The 14,762-nt window shown below is 36.8% G+C and overlaps 1 protein-coding gene across 1 annotated transcript; it reads right to left on the bottom strand.

Annotated features, from left to right (window-relative positions):
* Positions 1 to 253: 253 nt before the first annotated feature.
* Positions 254 to 5,530, bottom strand: LOC114424101. Its single transcript, XM_028390966.1, has 4 exons — positions 4,894 to 5,530; positions 3,815 to 4,403; positions 1,374 to 1,871; positions 254 to 773 (listed from the first exon to the last, which is right to left on the bottom strand). The coding sequence occupies exons 1-4, from the start codon at positions 5,528 to 5,530 to the stop codon at positions 254 to 256; spliced, it is 2,244 nt and encodes a 747-aa protein (XP_028246767.1).
* Positions 5,531 to 14,762: the final 9,232 nt, after the last annotated feature.

Genomic DNA, 14,762 nt, shown 5'->3' on the forward strand with positions numbered 1-14,762 from the left:
AGATATTGTTATACCCAAGGAAGATACCTCGTATAGTCTTGTCTTCAAGCTTGTGCCTCCTCACGTCTGGAATATGAATGTAGCATATAGATCCAAAGACCCTTAGGTGCTTTGTTGATGGCTTCTTCTCGTTCCAAGCTTCAATTGGAGTCTTGTCTTTTACAGACTTAGTTGGACATCTGTTGAGTATGTAAACAACATTGTAGACTGCTTCAGCCCAAAATGTGTTAGGTAGTCCCTTCTCCTTGAGCATTCATCTAGCCATTTCCATAACTGTGCGATTCTTTCTCTCGGACACTTCATTTTGTTGAGGAGAATATGCGACTGTAAGTTGTCGCTCAATGCCTTCATCCTCACAAAATCTTTCAAACTCACGAGAGATGTACTCTTTGTCGTGATCACTTCTTAGTACTTTTATTCGTTTTCCACTTTGATTTTCAACAAGGGCCTTGAACTTTTTGAATACTCCAAAGACTTCTGATTTTTCTTTTAAAAAATATACCCATGTCATTCTAGAGAAGTCATCAATGAAGAGTATGAAGTACCTGTTGTTCTCATGTGATGGCGTCCTCATTGGTCCACAGACGTCTGTATGTATCAACTCCAATAGATCTTTCGCTCTCCATGCTCCGCTTGTTGAGAAAGGAAATCGGTGTTGCTTACCAAGGAGACATCCTTCACACCCTTCATTGTTCTCCTTTATGCTTGGAAGATATCTCATCATGTTCTTCTCATGTAACAACTTCAAGGCATGTGTGTTGAAGTGGCCAAATCTTCAATGCCATAGCCATGAATCATCAACTTGTACCTTCATGGCAATGTTTGTTGCATATTTTAAATTTAGAAGGAATCTTCTATTGCTCTTATTCATCTTTACTTGGGCTATCTCAGACCTTTTATTTTTGTTGTCTAAGATTTTGCATACACCTCCTTCAAAGTGAAGTGTGTAGCCTCTCTCCATCATTTGGCCAATGTGATTGCTACATCCACTATTCAAGTACCACCTTCCTCCCTTTTCTTTTATTGAGTCTTGAGTGGCATAGAACATACATTGTTCTTGATCATGCTCCTCTGCGATATTGGCTTGATGCCTATTTTTGTTGCGACAATTTTTCTCTACGTGCCCAAACTTCTTGCTATGGTTGCATTGTGGCATATTACGAAACCAACAATTTTTCTCTGTGTGGCCTTGCCTTTTGCATATATTGCATGGAGGATTTTTATCTGTTTTGTTCTTAAGGAAATTCCTAGAACCTTCTCTTCTTCTGGAAGTTTCTCCATAATTTTTCTTTCCTCCATTTTCTTTGTTTTGTGGCTGAAATTTAAACTTTGACTGGAAGGCATTTTCAAGTGTATCTTCTTTATGCCTATACAGTCTTTGCTCATATGCTTCAAGAGAGCCCACAAGTTTTGTCTCTGATAGAGTGGACAGATCATTGGTTTCCTCAATCGTTGTCACGATTGGGTCAAACTTTTGGGGCATAATAATTAGAATTTTCTCTACAATTTTCTTGTCAAGAATATATTTCCCAAAAGCTCTCATTTGATTAACTATTTCTTTAACTTTAGAATAGTAATCTTTAACTATCTCAGACTCCTTCATCTTCAATAGTTCAAAATCTCTTCTTAGAGATTGAAGTTTAACAGCACGTACCTTAACACTTCCTTGAAACTCCTCCTGCAATGTGTTCCACGCTTCTTTGGCAGTCTTAGCTCCCATAATTCTTGGGAAAATTGGATCAGTCACCGCTTGTTGCAAGGTAAACAACGCCTTTAAATTTTTCTGTTTATTTTTCTTCAACTCTTTTTCTTGAGATGCATTAAGAGCTGAAGTATCCACGGGAACGGTGAAGTCTTCTTCTACTATGTCCCTTAAATCTTGAGATGAAAAATATGTTTTCATTTTAATATGCCAGAAATCATAATTTTCACTATTGAAGATAGGGACAGAAATAGTTAATGATTGAGTAATGTTATGCATAGCTTAGAAAAAATATTATTGTAGTGGGTTAATAGTACAAAGGAAATTTTTGAAGTAGTTGGGAGGATTTTGGAATGGTAGGTAGGTAATATAACTACGCCCAATGTATGACCGAACATAACTCTGATACCACTGTTGATAGTTGATTAGATGATGGTTGATAGTTGATAGTTTTAGAAAAATGCTTTAGAAAGAAGGCTATGTCATTGATTTCTTGGATGATCAATTACAACATACCAATTGCCTATTTATAGGCTCAAGTCACCAACCTCTCAATGGTGGTGAATGTTTCTACATTACTTTAGGTCTTTCTAGAGTTTTCATGATAGATTAGTATCATAATAGTTCTAGATTCTTCTATCTTATATATACACTTATAGTTCTAGATTGTTCTATCATATTCATACACATTATAGTTCTAGATTGTTCTACCATATTCATACACACTATATTTAAGAATATTCTAGAAATTTGTAGCAATTTCAACAATCACTCTTACATCCATGAAATTTTCTTGCCAAGTGACGTGAACAACATCCTATCAATGCCCATTTGTCTTCCAAACACCAAAGATTTTATTACCCGGAAGCTTAGTAAGAATGGTGAGTTTTCTTTGAAATATGCCTACTATCATATAATGGAGAAGATGACAAACAATGATGATCTGCATGTTGGTGGATAATGGAAGAGACTACGGCAGCTGCATGTTCCACACAAAATGAAACTTTTCCTTTGGAGATTAGCTTGAAATGTACTCTCAACCAGATGGCGTCTCTCATCCAAAGGAGTTAGCTTCCCTTTAGCATGTCCTTTCTATGAGAATAGCTTGGAAAATGAATGGCATACATTTGTGGACAGCCCCCCACGCGAGACCATTATCCCATAGCATGGAGGACATAAAGGCACTCATATTCCATATACTGGGAACTTTAGCCAGGTCAACATTGATAAGTTTGTGGCTTTATTTTGGTGTATTTGAAGGCAAAGTAATAAAAAGTTGTTGGAAGGTAAACAAAATACCAACGAAGCTTTCAGTTCATCTCGCTCTTCAACATCTATCTGATTGGAAGCAAATTTGTGGTAAAATCCCCTCCCTAAGAGTACATCAATCTCTCATCACCAACAATTCCAAAAATAACACATGGATACCACCATCTACCCCTTATATGAAGTGCAATATTGACACAACGCTATTCAAGAGCACCAACTCTTTTGGCATCTCAGCTTGTATGAGGGACTCTAATGGTGTTTATATTGCTGCAAGAACTCAAAGTTATCAAGGAGACCCCACACCCCAAGAGGTGGAGGCAGTGGCTCTCCTCACAGCTCTTCTACCAATATTTGTTTTGCACTTAAATAATATCATTGTAGAGATGGATTGCAATTAAATCAATCGTTGATGGAGTCCACAACAAGAACTTTTCGAATAATGAAGTTGGAGATACTCTTAGATGTTGCACTCATATTCAAAATACCCTAGTCAACTATAATACACAGTTAGTTCGTAGACTAGCTAATCTTGTTGCTCATTGCTTAGCATGGGCATCTAGATCTTTTGCTAGTCCACATGTGTTTTTTTAAGTCCGGATTGTATTGATTCTCTTATTTTATATGAAATAACATAAGTTTGTTTCCTTTAAAAAAATAAAGGATAATAGGGTGAGTAAGGAATAATTCACTAATTATAAAAAAAAAAATGCAAGGAACAAAACTATTGTTTGCAATAGATGAAAAAAAAAATCAACAAAAATTGAGGTACCTTATAATCATGTTTTACCTGATTCAAACAAAATGAAAAGATAGTATTCTGAATCGAGGCATGAATAAATATACCTGCAAGTTTTGCCATAATCCTCATAGAGGCAAATCTTGTTGTTCATAGGCATCATATTAAAGATGAACTGGTCGTATTTCGAAAGCGAGTCAACCACAGTCTTGATGGTATTGTTAGGTGGCACATAAATGTACTCATCAACATCAAAAAAGAACATCCACTTGGCCATGAACTTGTATCTATGCAGACAATCATTCACCACCATGAACTGGTTATGAAGATACCCATCAAACCTTTCTTGGTCCCTAATATCTTGCAAGGTCACAAACCCTAGTTCCATCCATGGCTTCAGCACCTCTAGCACCTCCTCATGCACCCCACCAGCATCATAAATCACAAAATGTGACCTTGGGCCAAACAACCACACATGGTAAGTGATCCACTCCCTTACCCTTTGAGGGCTCAAGTCCCCATACAGAGGAGAGCCACAATAGAAATAGTCATACTTAGGCTCTGATACAAAGAGTGAAACATCTAAAGTATTTGGTGCTTCTTGGAGAACCTCTATCCTATCAGTGAGATTGAAGTTGGTGTCACCAGCTCCTGAGGTGGAGGCATAGAGCACCAACTTGCCACCGTTGTTGTCACCTATCATGCATATATATAATATGAGTATTAAATACACTATGTATTTGATATCTGATACAACAATACAATTACTCTATGTATTGTGTTCTTTATTGATAGTGATACATAATTCTCTTAGACTTTAATGCTTTCAAATCACTTATAATAAGTTAATGATTATTAACAAGGATAAAATTATTACATTAGTAAATTTTTTTAAAAAAAAAACACTCAATAAACTTACTTATTTTTATTGGTCTATATAATTCTATTACCGGTATCTTATATTAATTAAGAATTAACGGATGATAAGATATTGTACAAAAAGAAGAGTTTTTATTTTTTATTTTCATCAAAAATGATTTTATATTTCTATAATATATATGTTATATTAGATTTTCATAACCTTTTTTATGGGTTTGAGTACTTCACAGATACATAAACGATAAAGTATAAAAGAAATACGAATATGTGAAGCAAATAAAAGTATCAGTGTGTTTTAGGTTCTCACCATTGATGATGGTGTGGTTGAAGGTACAGTTGACAACCACAGCAGTGTAGACATGATCATAGCCCCAAATGTCGGGGATTATCTTGTAGCCCATTGTAATGATGGGTTTTGGAGAAGAGAAAGGGATCCACTCACACTCGTAGGTGGGTTTTCCATAGACATGGAGAGGCTTAGAAGAAAGACCAACGATGGCGAAGGTATTGGTTCCTCCTCGGTATGCTCCCATGGTAATGAAGTTGTAGGCCGCAGAGCCGTAAGGGATGAAGGCACGCTTGATGGTGCCATTGGGAAGGAGTTGGGTTGAAGAGGGTGTAGAAAGTGGTGTATTGGATGAGGAAGATGGTGAGAGTGTAGAATGTGATGTAAAGGGTGGTGGGGGTTGTTGGGATACACTTGAGATGCACAAGTGGAGATTAGAGGGTGAGATATTGGTGAAACGTAAAGGGATGAACTGAAGGAGAGTTGCAACACTGCAAAGGAGGAGTAGAGTTGCGAGAAGAAGCTTCAATTCTGTAGCGTTATGTACATGCTTTCTCTCAAACTTGCTCTCTCTTTTCATGAGAGGGGGAAGATGGGGTTCTGGATCAGGGAAAGTTTTGTTCTGTTTTGTGTTGTGTTGTTTCTTTTTTGTATACATTGTTGGTTCTTTTGGATGTAGGGGGTGTGTCTTGTCTTATTATCAAACTCTTGCTTGCAAGGTTTAGGACCAGAGTTGGGAAGTTCGGATTGAGAGAGAATCTGATTTCTTTTTATCTTTTTCTGGAGATTGAGAAACTTTTTTGTTATCATTAAATACTGAGAATCTGATTTGGTTTAGGAAAGAATATGATTAATTTTAATTAGGATTTCAAAGAATTTTAAAGAAGTTATTTTAGTAAAAAAATTGTAGTATTAAATCAAAACTTTTAAATGATAGAAATAAATCTTATAGTATTCAATCAAAACTATATGATTTTTAAGGAGTGTAATAAAATTTGGTAATATTTAATTATTAAAAATTTTCACTAATAAAAAGTTTCTAATATTCAAAAGTATATAAATTTGTATCATTATTTAGGATGAATTTTGATGAGTTTCACTTATTTTTTTTTTAATAGGATGTATTAATATCACACTCAACAAATAATCTCACTTAAATCCTTGAGATTTTCCTAAATTCTTTATTTATTTATTTTTTTTGCCAATTTCTCTTATTTCTTCATTGAAGACGATGTAGACATTTATGTGTAACACTTTATAGCTTTTGCACAAAGAACATTATTCTAATGATTTTGAATTAAATCAATAGACAAAATCTTAATCTTAAATTAAAACACAATTTTGAACCTATTATTTAAATCCAAGAACAAGAATGAGAATATATTAATGCATGAGGACTAATATTGTAGGACATAAAATTAGAATCAATTAGTGATTAAAAAATTAACAAATATTATAATTACATGGAAGGAAAGAGGAACATACTTTAACTTTTGTAAAATTCCAATGCATGAAATTGGATGGATGGGGTCGTGTGACATTGAGGAAAAGATGCAATCACAAGCCACAAAAGTAATGCATCAGAGGAAGATTAGAGACTTTATGTTTGATCATGCTTTATTATAATTTTAAATGCAAATCATATAGCAGCAAAAGTTATTATGTACTGATAGTGGCCCCAACTTGCTTGAGTCTTCTTTATTAATAAAAATTTCTCTCTCACCTTTTCAAGAAAAAATTGAAACAATTATATTGATTTTACCTTTTTATCTAAATCTTATCATTTCTTTATTATTTTTTAATTGACCCATAATTTTGAATTTTTTTTAAAATTTAACGAGTTATTTTTTAAAATTTTATAACTCTATAAAATTCTTGCAAATCTTATAAATTCTTATGATACGAATCTATTAAAAATATAAATTAAATTACAAAATTTTAATTATAAATTTCATTTTAAAAAATCTAATAAGTCATATGATTTAGGTAGTCTATTAAAATCCACAAGACAAGACTTTCTTTTATGTAAAAAGTGTTTAAAATCCTAATCCAATACACCCTAAGTATGCATAAAAGAAAATAAAAGATAATATCAAGGATTGATTGGGATATATATTTTAATTTAGACTGCTAACCTATTGGTTATTTCCTTTGCATGGGTTTTATTTTTTTTGTCCCCCCATGTTTTATTCCTTGTATTCAATTTCAATAAAGGATAAAATATATTTTTAGTCTCTCAACTAAATGTTGATTGGTTTTGGTCCTCAAACTATTTTTTTGTTTGACTTTTGATCCATGCAGTCAAGTTGCTCTGTTAAATGATGACCTGACAAATGAATTTTGACATTTTTTTTCTAGCAGTCAAGAAACAACCATAAATTCCTTGTTGAATACGCTTAAAATTGTTGAACCATTTTCTGGTGGTTAATAGCCCTAATAATTTTCTTCCTTAATATTTACTATATTTATATCCCAAATCTTCCATAAAAAGATTAAAATCCTCCAACGCAAAAAAGCATGTCATCATCACTTTACTTGTAATTCCTTGTGAGCAAGTAATTTGCTAAGCATTTCAACCCACCCAATAAACCTCATGTTACTATAATGCAAGGAATGCTACAAATTACACAATCTTAAGCGATGGACTGCCAAAAAGTAGATGCATCTTATGGTATAGGGAGTATCAATTAATTCCTTTAAGTTATCCTCAACTCTACAGTCTCATACTTGTACAACCTCTGGATCCTTTTCTTTCAGGTGTGATTCATTGGGGTGTTACACAAGTCACTAACAACAATGTCAATTTCTTGTTGTGCTTCATAAATAATGGACAAGTAAGCATTGTCTAATTGTAGAAAAAAAACAAAAGTATTGAATTATTGTATCCATAGAGACTATGTGCAACACAAAGGAAATCAACAAACAATTTTATACACATTCACTACAGCGAGTTGTCAATTCAATGTGGCAACTCGCTATGGCAAATGGGCTAAGTTTCAATTTTTAGAAAACAAAGTTTCGTTGTAGCAAGTCGTTAATTCGCTATGGAGAAACTAAACTATTTTTTGTTTTCAAACAAAATTTTGGTGTGAAAATGAAATAAGACAGAAAAAAGTGTTGCTGAGATGAAATTCATAGAATTCTTCATATGAAACTCATTTCTAATCAATCCCCTAGTTCAATACAACCAAGATCCAAAGTACAATGACTAGTCCTAATCCCTTAGTGATTAATCCTTGAGTTCCAAGCCAAATCCCTAATTCCTTAGGTGATTTAGACCTAGAAACTCATAGCTAGCTTAGTGAATATCTATGAATGCAAGTATGATTCATTCCTGACATCAAAGTTTTGCACAATTTCAATTCAAATCTAGGATTTCAACTTGTTTCCACACAATTCAAATTCCTAAAAGTTGCATTGATTACTAAGCACATAACTGAAATGGATCATATTAACTACGAGAATTGATCAGAAAAACATAGATTACATACTTGAATTCTATTTTCATCACTCAACAATTGTGAAATTTATGGATCCAAATAGAACCTCAAAAGAACAACTATGGAGGAAAAGAGAAAGAGATAAGGGAGAAAAGAGAGAGTAGTGAGAGAATTCAAGATTTTACTTCTAAGAGTTCAAAAATGAACCAAGAGTATTTACAAAGGATGTTATAAGTGTAACGCTCCTTTTTGTAACTTTATTTCCCGAGTAATAAAATAACGAATTTACTTAATTTGTAGAAATAGTATTTAGAGATTGGTTTCAAATACTACAATTTAGCATAATCCTTATTTTTAAAAACATGTTATGATAAGGAGAACGTAGTTCAAAATAAAAGTTGAAACTATATATACAAAAATTATCTTTCTTTCCTTTCTCATTTTGTTGTACTCATAAAAAATCATCCTAAAAAACATAACATGCATTTAATTAACTGCAGTAATAAAAATGCACATGTCACTTTTTGAATAAACATCACAATAACATAAATACTGGTAAAGGTACGGTGTCTCGAAATATCGTGAAGTTACCACCTACAGACTAGGGATATAAAGTACAAGTATATCAAAAGGTGGAATAGATAACCACAATACAAATACCATATCTAAGCTACGCTCCCTTGATGTACATCAAGAAAGCCAAAACCTAGATAGAGTAGTTAACTATCCCTAGACTATCCCGGCTACAAAAGTAAACACCACTACTAATCCTATCCCAAGAAGTCCCATAAAAAGACCCCTAGGAGGATTCCATACGAGTGTCCTCCTCAAGATCCTCTTCGGGATCCTCCTCAGGCTCCAACTCCAACTCCATAGCGTCCTCCATGTCATCATCAATCACAGGTGGGGATTGTGCAACCAAAGGAATCAGACTCAAAGTGGATGATGCCTCCCTAGGGACAACAACATTGAAAGGCATCACCTCAACATCAGTATTAGGATGAACAAAATCCTAAGAGAACACATTTGCAATGAGATCACTCTAAGTGAAAACAACCGTGAAAAGAACACGTGTTATGACTAGAAACTACATTCCTACCCCACAAAACCTAATAAACAATTAAAAATCTCAAAAATTACAATGGAAAGGGTCCAAGGTTAGACCAATGATATTTCCATATAAAAGAACAATAATACCTTCAGGTGAAGGGATTAACATAACCGCAACAATAGCTCCAATAGCTCAAGTTGAACCACTTTCAAAAGTGGTGCGTCAAAGCTTTACAACAAGAGAAATTGGGAACAACCTTCACAACGAATGTGGGAGCAGCAACACAAGGGGGTCACATTGCATAAGAGGGGGTTCACCGATGCAAAGGTTAGGCTAAAGAAACGGAGGGAGCAACCATAGGAGAAAGGTGGTCGCGCAAGGGTTCAAGAGAGTTCCAATTTAGGTCTTTTTTGAACTGCAAGTGTTTTCCTTCTTTTTTATTTTTTTCATTTTTTAATTTAACATTTTATTTCATTAAAAAAATAAAATATAATAAATTTTTATTTCACTAAAATCAAAACGTAGCTTTGTTACCTCTTTCAAAAATAACAAGAGATCATTAATGGTCCAATGCCTTAATAGTTCATTAATGGTTCATGCACAGAGAAAAGAGGGGAAAATTGGGACCAACTCTTAGCAAGCAAGGAAGGAGCATCTGTCAACTGGTTCCCTCGTTGGAAAGAAGGAAGAACTGGGCTTCTTAGTTCGTGCGGAGGATTTCCGAATGTTCCCTTAATGGGGACAAGGGGTTGCATCAGTTACAATCCCGTTCTTGCTATAAGGCAACTTGGTTACCCTATGAGAGGGGCACCACTAGAGGAAGAGCTCTCGCCTATTATTGCACGAGGTTTCAATAAGACCAACATGGAGGCACATCAGAAGGTCCGCAAGGCATGGGAGGTGGTGCAAAAGAAGGACAAAGAACTCAGAGGCAGTAACAATGGGCCCATCGGTGGCTACTGTAAGTGGTTGAAAGCCCATGTGCAAGGTTTGGATTGGCTCCCGAGTTTGAGAACCGCTAAAGAGGAAGAAGTTGAGGCACCGGAGGAAGACGAAGAGGTGCATGCCCTTAGGGCAGAACTCGAGCAAGCCCAAACAGTCAAAGAAAGGTTCAAATCAGCAGCTCTTAAGATCCGAAAGGAGAATGCCGAACTGAGAGATGTAAACACAGCTACCGCAAGAGCCCTTGAACAAGAAACCAAGAGGGCTCGCAAGGAAGAGCATGGCCGTGACAAATTTCATGGAGCTTTGTAGGGCAGAAACAGTGAGCTCAAGCTTCAAAGGGAAAAGAGAGACCAATCACGAGCACATAGCATGGTCTTGAAAGAGGAGTTAGTTGCTTGCTCAAGGTCCAAAAGAAACTTGTCTCAGCGTTTATGCGAGACAGAGACCAACATGTTAGCCATCGTCAGCAAGTACCAAGAAGAGCTAAATCTAGCCACGGCCCACGAGCACAAAGTGGCGGACAAGTATGCCCAAGTGTACGCGGAAAAGGAGGCTAGAGGAAGGGTGATCGACTCGTTACATCAAGAGGCAAAAATGTGGATGGACCGATTTGCTCTTACCTTAAACGAGAGTCAAGAACTTCCCCGATTGTTAGCCAAGGCCAAAGCGATGGCGGACACCTACTTCGCCCCCGAGGAGATCCACGGACTTCTCAGCTATTGTTAGCATATGATAGATTTAATGGCCCATATAATTAGAAACCGCTAGGAAGTTTGTACTATCACTCAGATCTTGACTAGTTATAACTTTCTGAATAAAATGAGTTTATCCCATGTTTTTTTTATTCCAAAGATCAGTGCGAATCAAATCACTCTCGCATTTTATCTCTAGCGTGCATTCATTTTTCTTTACCTACTCCTCATGTTTGGTTTTGTAGGAAAAACACCATAACTAAACGCGCCCCAAGGTATCCCTATCGCACCATATCCAAATCTAGAACGATGGGTGATCAAGAGGAGACACGGGAATAGATGAAAGTCGACATGTTGGTTTTGAAAGAACAAATGGCTTCCATGATGGAGGCCATGTTAGGAATGCGACAACTCATGGAGAATAACGTGGCCACCGCTGCCGCTATTAGTTCGGCTGCCGAAGCAGACCCAACTCTCCCAGCTACCGCGCACTATCCTCTCCCAAACGTGGTAGGACGAGAAAGGAGCACACTAGGGCACACTAGCAACCCCCATTTGGGATACAACCGGGTGGCTCACACTTACGGATTACCACCTAATTACACGCCACCAGTCATGCGTGATGACACGGGTCATGTCCCTTCTCCCATCCTTGAAAGGGGAGCCTCCTTGATAGCCCGACGAGGTTCACGAGGATCATCGAGAGTATGCCCAAGGGGATGTTGATTTCTACCCCCCAGTCCCCGTCAAGGGGCCAGCGCCCAACACATTGCCTCAACACAATCTCACAGCACAGCCAATATTCTTGTCCACAGAAGGACCACCCTCGGCAGCGGAAGAAAGAAGGAAACTCGATCTCATTGAGGAGAGATTGAGAGCTGTTGAAGGCTTTGGTGACTATCCAAAGTTTAATATCTTGCAAAAAAGGATAAAAGCAATTTAACCAACGTTTAGTTCTCAAAGAACTATGTAGGTCTGATTTCCTTATCACAAATTGAGGAATACGTAGGAGCAAGGGAAACACCCTTGTCGACCACAAAAAGATAAAAAATATAAAAGGCATAAAAAGACATAAGAACGTAAAAAAGGGAAGATAACACAAATTGAAGTCATGTTTGCACATTTGATTAAAGGCTGTCGTCCCTTGTGACGGACGTGTGGGGTGCTAATACCTTCCCCGTGCATAAATACAACTCCCGTACCTTTCACTTAAAGTTCGTAGACTACGTCTTTTCTATTTTTTCTGTCGTTTTCCTCAAATAAACGTTGGTGGCGACTCCACGCGTATTCCTTTCTTGGAAGACGCTCCGGTGAGTCTCGCGTCGCCCTCCCGCCAAAGGATAGGTTGTGACAGTATCCATCTGTTCAATCGTGGCTTGGAATCAGCTTTGTACAACAAATATTTAATTGATGCATGATCAGTGTAAATCACTATCTTTGATCCCACCATATAAGATCGAAATTTCTCAAGTGCATAAACAATTGTCGGCAATTCTTTCTCAGTGGTGGCATAGTTAATCTGAGCATCATTCAAAACTTTGCTAGCATAATAGATGGTATGAAACATTCTGCCCTTCCGCTGCCCCAGCACAACACCTACTACGTAATCACTAGCATCACGCATCAATTCAAACTCTTGTCCCCAGTCTGGTGTTGTAATCACAGAAGCAAAGAGCAACTTGGCTTTGAGAGTGTTAAAGGCTTCTAAAAATTCTTCATTAAACATATACACAACATCCTTGTTTGACATATTACTTTAGGGTTTAGCAATTTTGGAGAAGTCTTTAATGAATCGCCGATAAAATCCAGCATGACCTAAAAAACTCTGTATGCCTTTCACATTAATTGGAGGTGGAAGTTTATCAATAACATCCAGTTTTGCTTTATCTATCTCAATTCCTCTTTTAGAAATCTTGTGTCCTAGAACGATACCTTCTTGAATCATAAAGTGACATTTCTCCTGTAACACTTTCTCTAAATTTGCTAGAAAATTTCCAAAAGATGCACCAAAGACAAAAAATCCATCCATAAAGACTTCAATACATTTCCCTACCATGTCAGCAAAAATTGCCATCATACATCTCTGGAAAGTAGCTAGGGCATTACATAAACCGAACAGCATGCAACGATAAGCAAATACACCAAAGGGGCATGTGAAAGCTGTCTTTTCTTGGTCCTGAGGATCTACTGTGTCGCAACGTGCCCTTTCGCGGGCGAGCGAAGGCGAGGCTCACGGGTGCGCTTTCCAAAGGAGGAAAGATGCGCGGAGTCGCCACCAACGTTTATTTGTGGGAAACGTCGGAAAAACCGAAGGAAACCGGTCAAAATGAAAATTCTAAGTTCGGGAGTTGTATTTACGTTTGAGGAAGGTATTAGCACCTCTCACGTTTGTCTCAAAGGACAACAGCCTATTTTTTAGAATTGTGGAAATTGTGTTATCTTACCTTTTATTTCTTTTTATTTTTTTGAGGTCGACAAAAGCGGGGCTTTTGCTCCTACGTACCCTCCATCGAAGAGGAAATCAAACCTACGTAGTTCTTTCATAAGAGTGAATCAAGTGATTCTTTTTACTTTGGAAGGTGATCATTTTAAGGCGTTGGACCTTAAAAATGATCCATTTACTTGATAAGGAAAACTGAAATGATAAACTTTCAAACCCCATTTAATGACCTTTTTTGTGGACGAGCTTGACTAGGCGAGTTGATTTTAGCCTTAGTTTCACTTTAGTTATTAGTCAATTCGATTAAGAATGAGAAATCCCAAAGAGAAAACGTCTTATTGATTTTTTCGCTTTATTTTACTAAAAGGTATTTTTTGACTATTATATCATTATTTTACCTCTTTTTTTATTTCCAACGTGGTTACGGCACGACCGAACGGTCGGAATTTATTTTAACAGAAATTAATAGATGACACAATTCAAATGATCGGTGGAAATTTATTTTATTTTTAGATTAGGCGAGAAATGACTTAAATAAATGACTGAAGCACGTCAAAAGGGGGTATAGAAAGCGAATGAAAACGAGAATAAAAGTACATGAAACAAAATATGGACCACCACGGGTACATAGAATGAATTGAAAAGCTCGGTTTGAGGTACTTACCAATTGAAGACTGAAGAAAACGAAGAACAAACGATGAATGTCGAAGAACGGTTGAAAATCTTCGCGTAATTACTCACGGAAACGTTACGGAAGCGCCTCGTCTTTGATTTTCTTCATGGAAACAATTTTCCTCAGCAATTTCGAGAGAATAAGAAGTGTCAAGAAGGCTGAACCCTTTTCTTCTTCACTCCTCCCCCTATTTATAGCAAAATAGGGGAGGAGCTTGCCACCCAGCTCGCCCAGGCGAGCAAGGTTGCTTCCTCCAGAAGCAACCGCCTTCTGGAGGAAGAAACTGGAAGGCCCAAGTGGTCCTAATTGCTATTTGTACCCTCCCTTTTTACTAAATGCACCCCCCTTTACCTTTTTTGGTAACTCTTTTTCCGTAACGTTACGAAACTTTACGAATTTCGTAACGATACTTATTTTCCTTCCGCAAGGTTACGAATCCTTACGGATTATGTACTCACTCTTTTTTAGCTTTCGAAGAAGTTACGGAAACTCACGAATTACGCAAAAACACCTCCTTTTGATTTCCGTCACATTACGGAATTTCACGGATCGCGTAAGCCTGCTTCCTTTTGATTTCCGGCACGTCTCGGGACTTCACATATTGTGCAACAAAGGGTGCCAAGTATCTCGAAGCGGCCAATTAAAGGTT

Source organism: Glycine soja, chromosome 8, assembly GCF_004193775.1.
Source record: "Glycine soja cultivar W05 chromosome 8, ASM419377v2, whole genome shotgun sequence".
In the NCBI taxonomy this organism is placed as follows: domain Eukaryota; kingdom Viridiplantae; phylum Streptophyta; class Magnoliopsida; order Fabales; family Fabaceae; genus Glycine; species Glycine soja.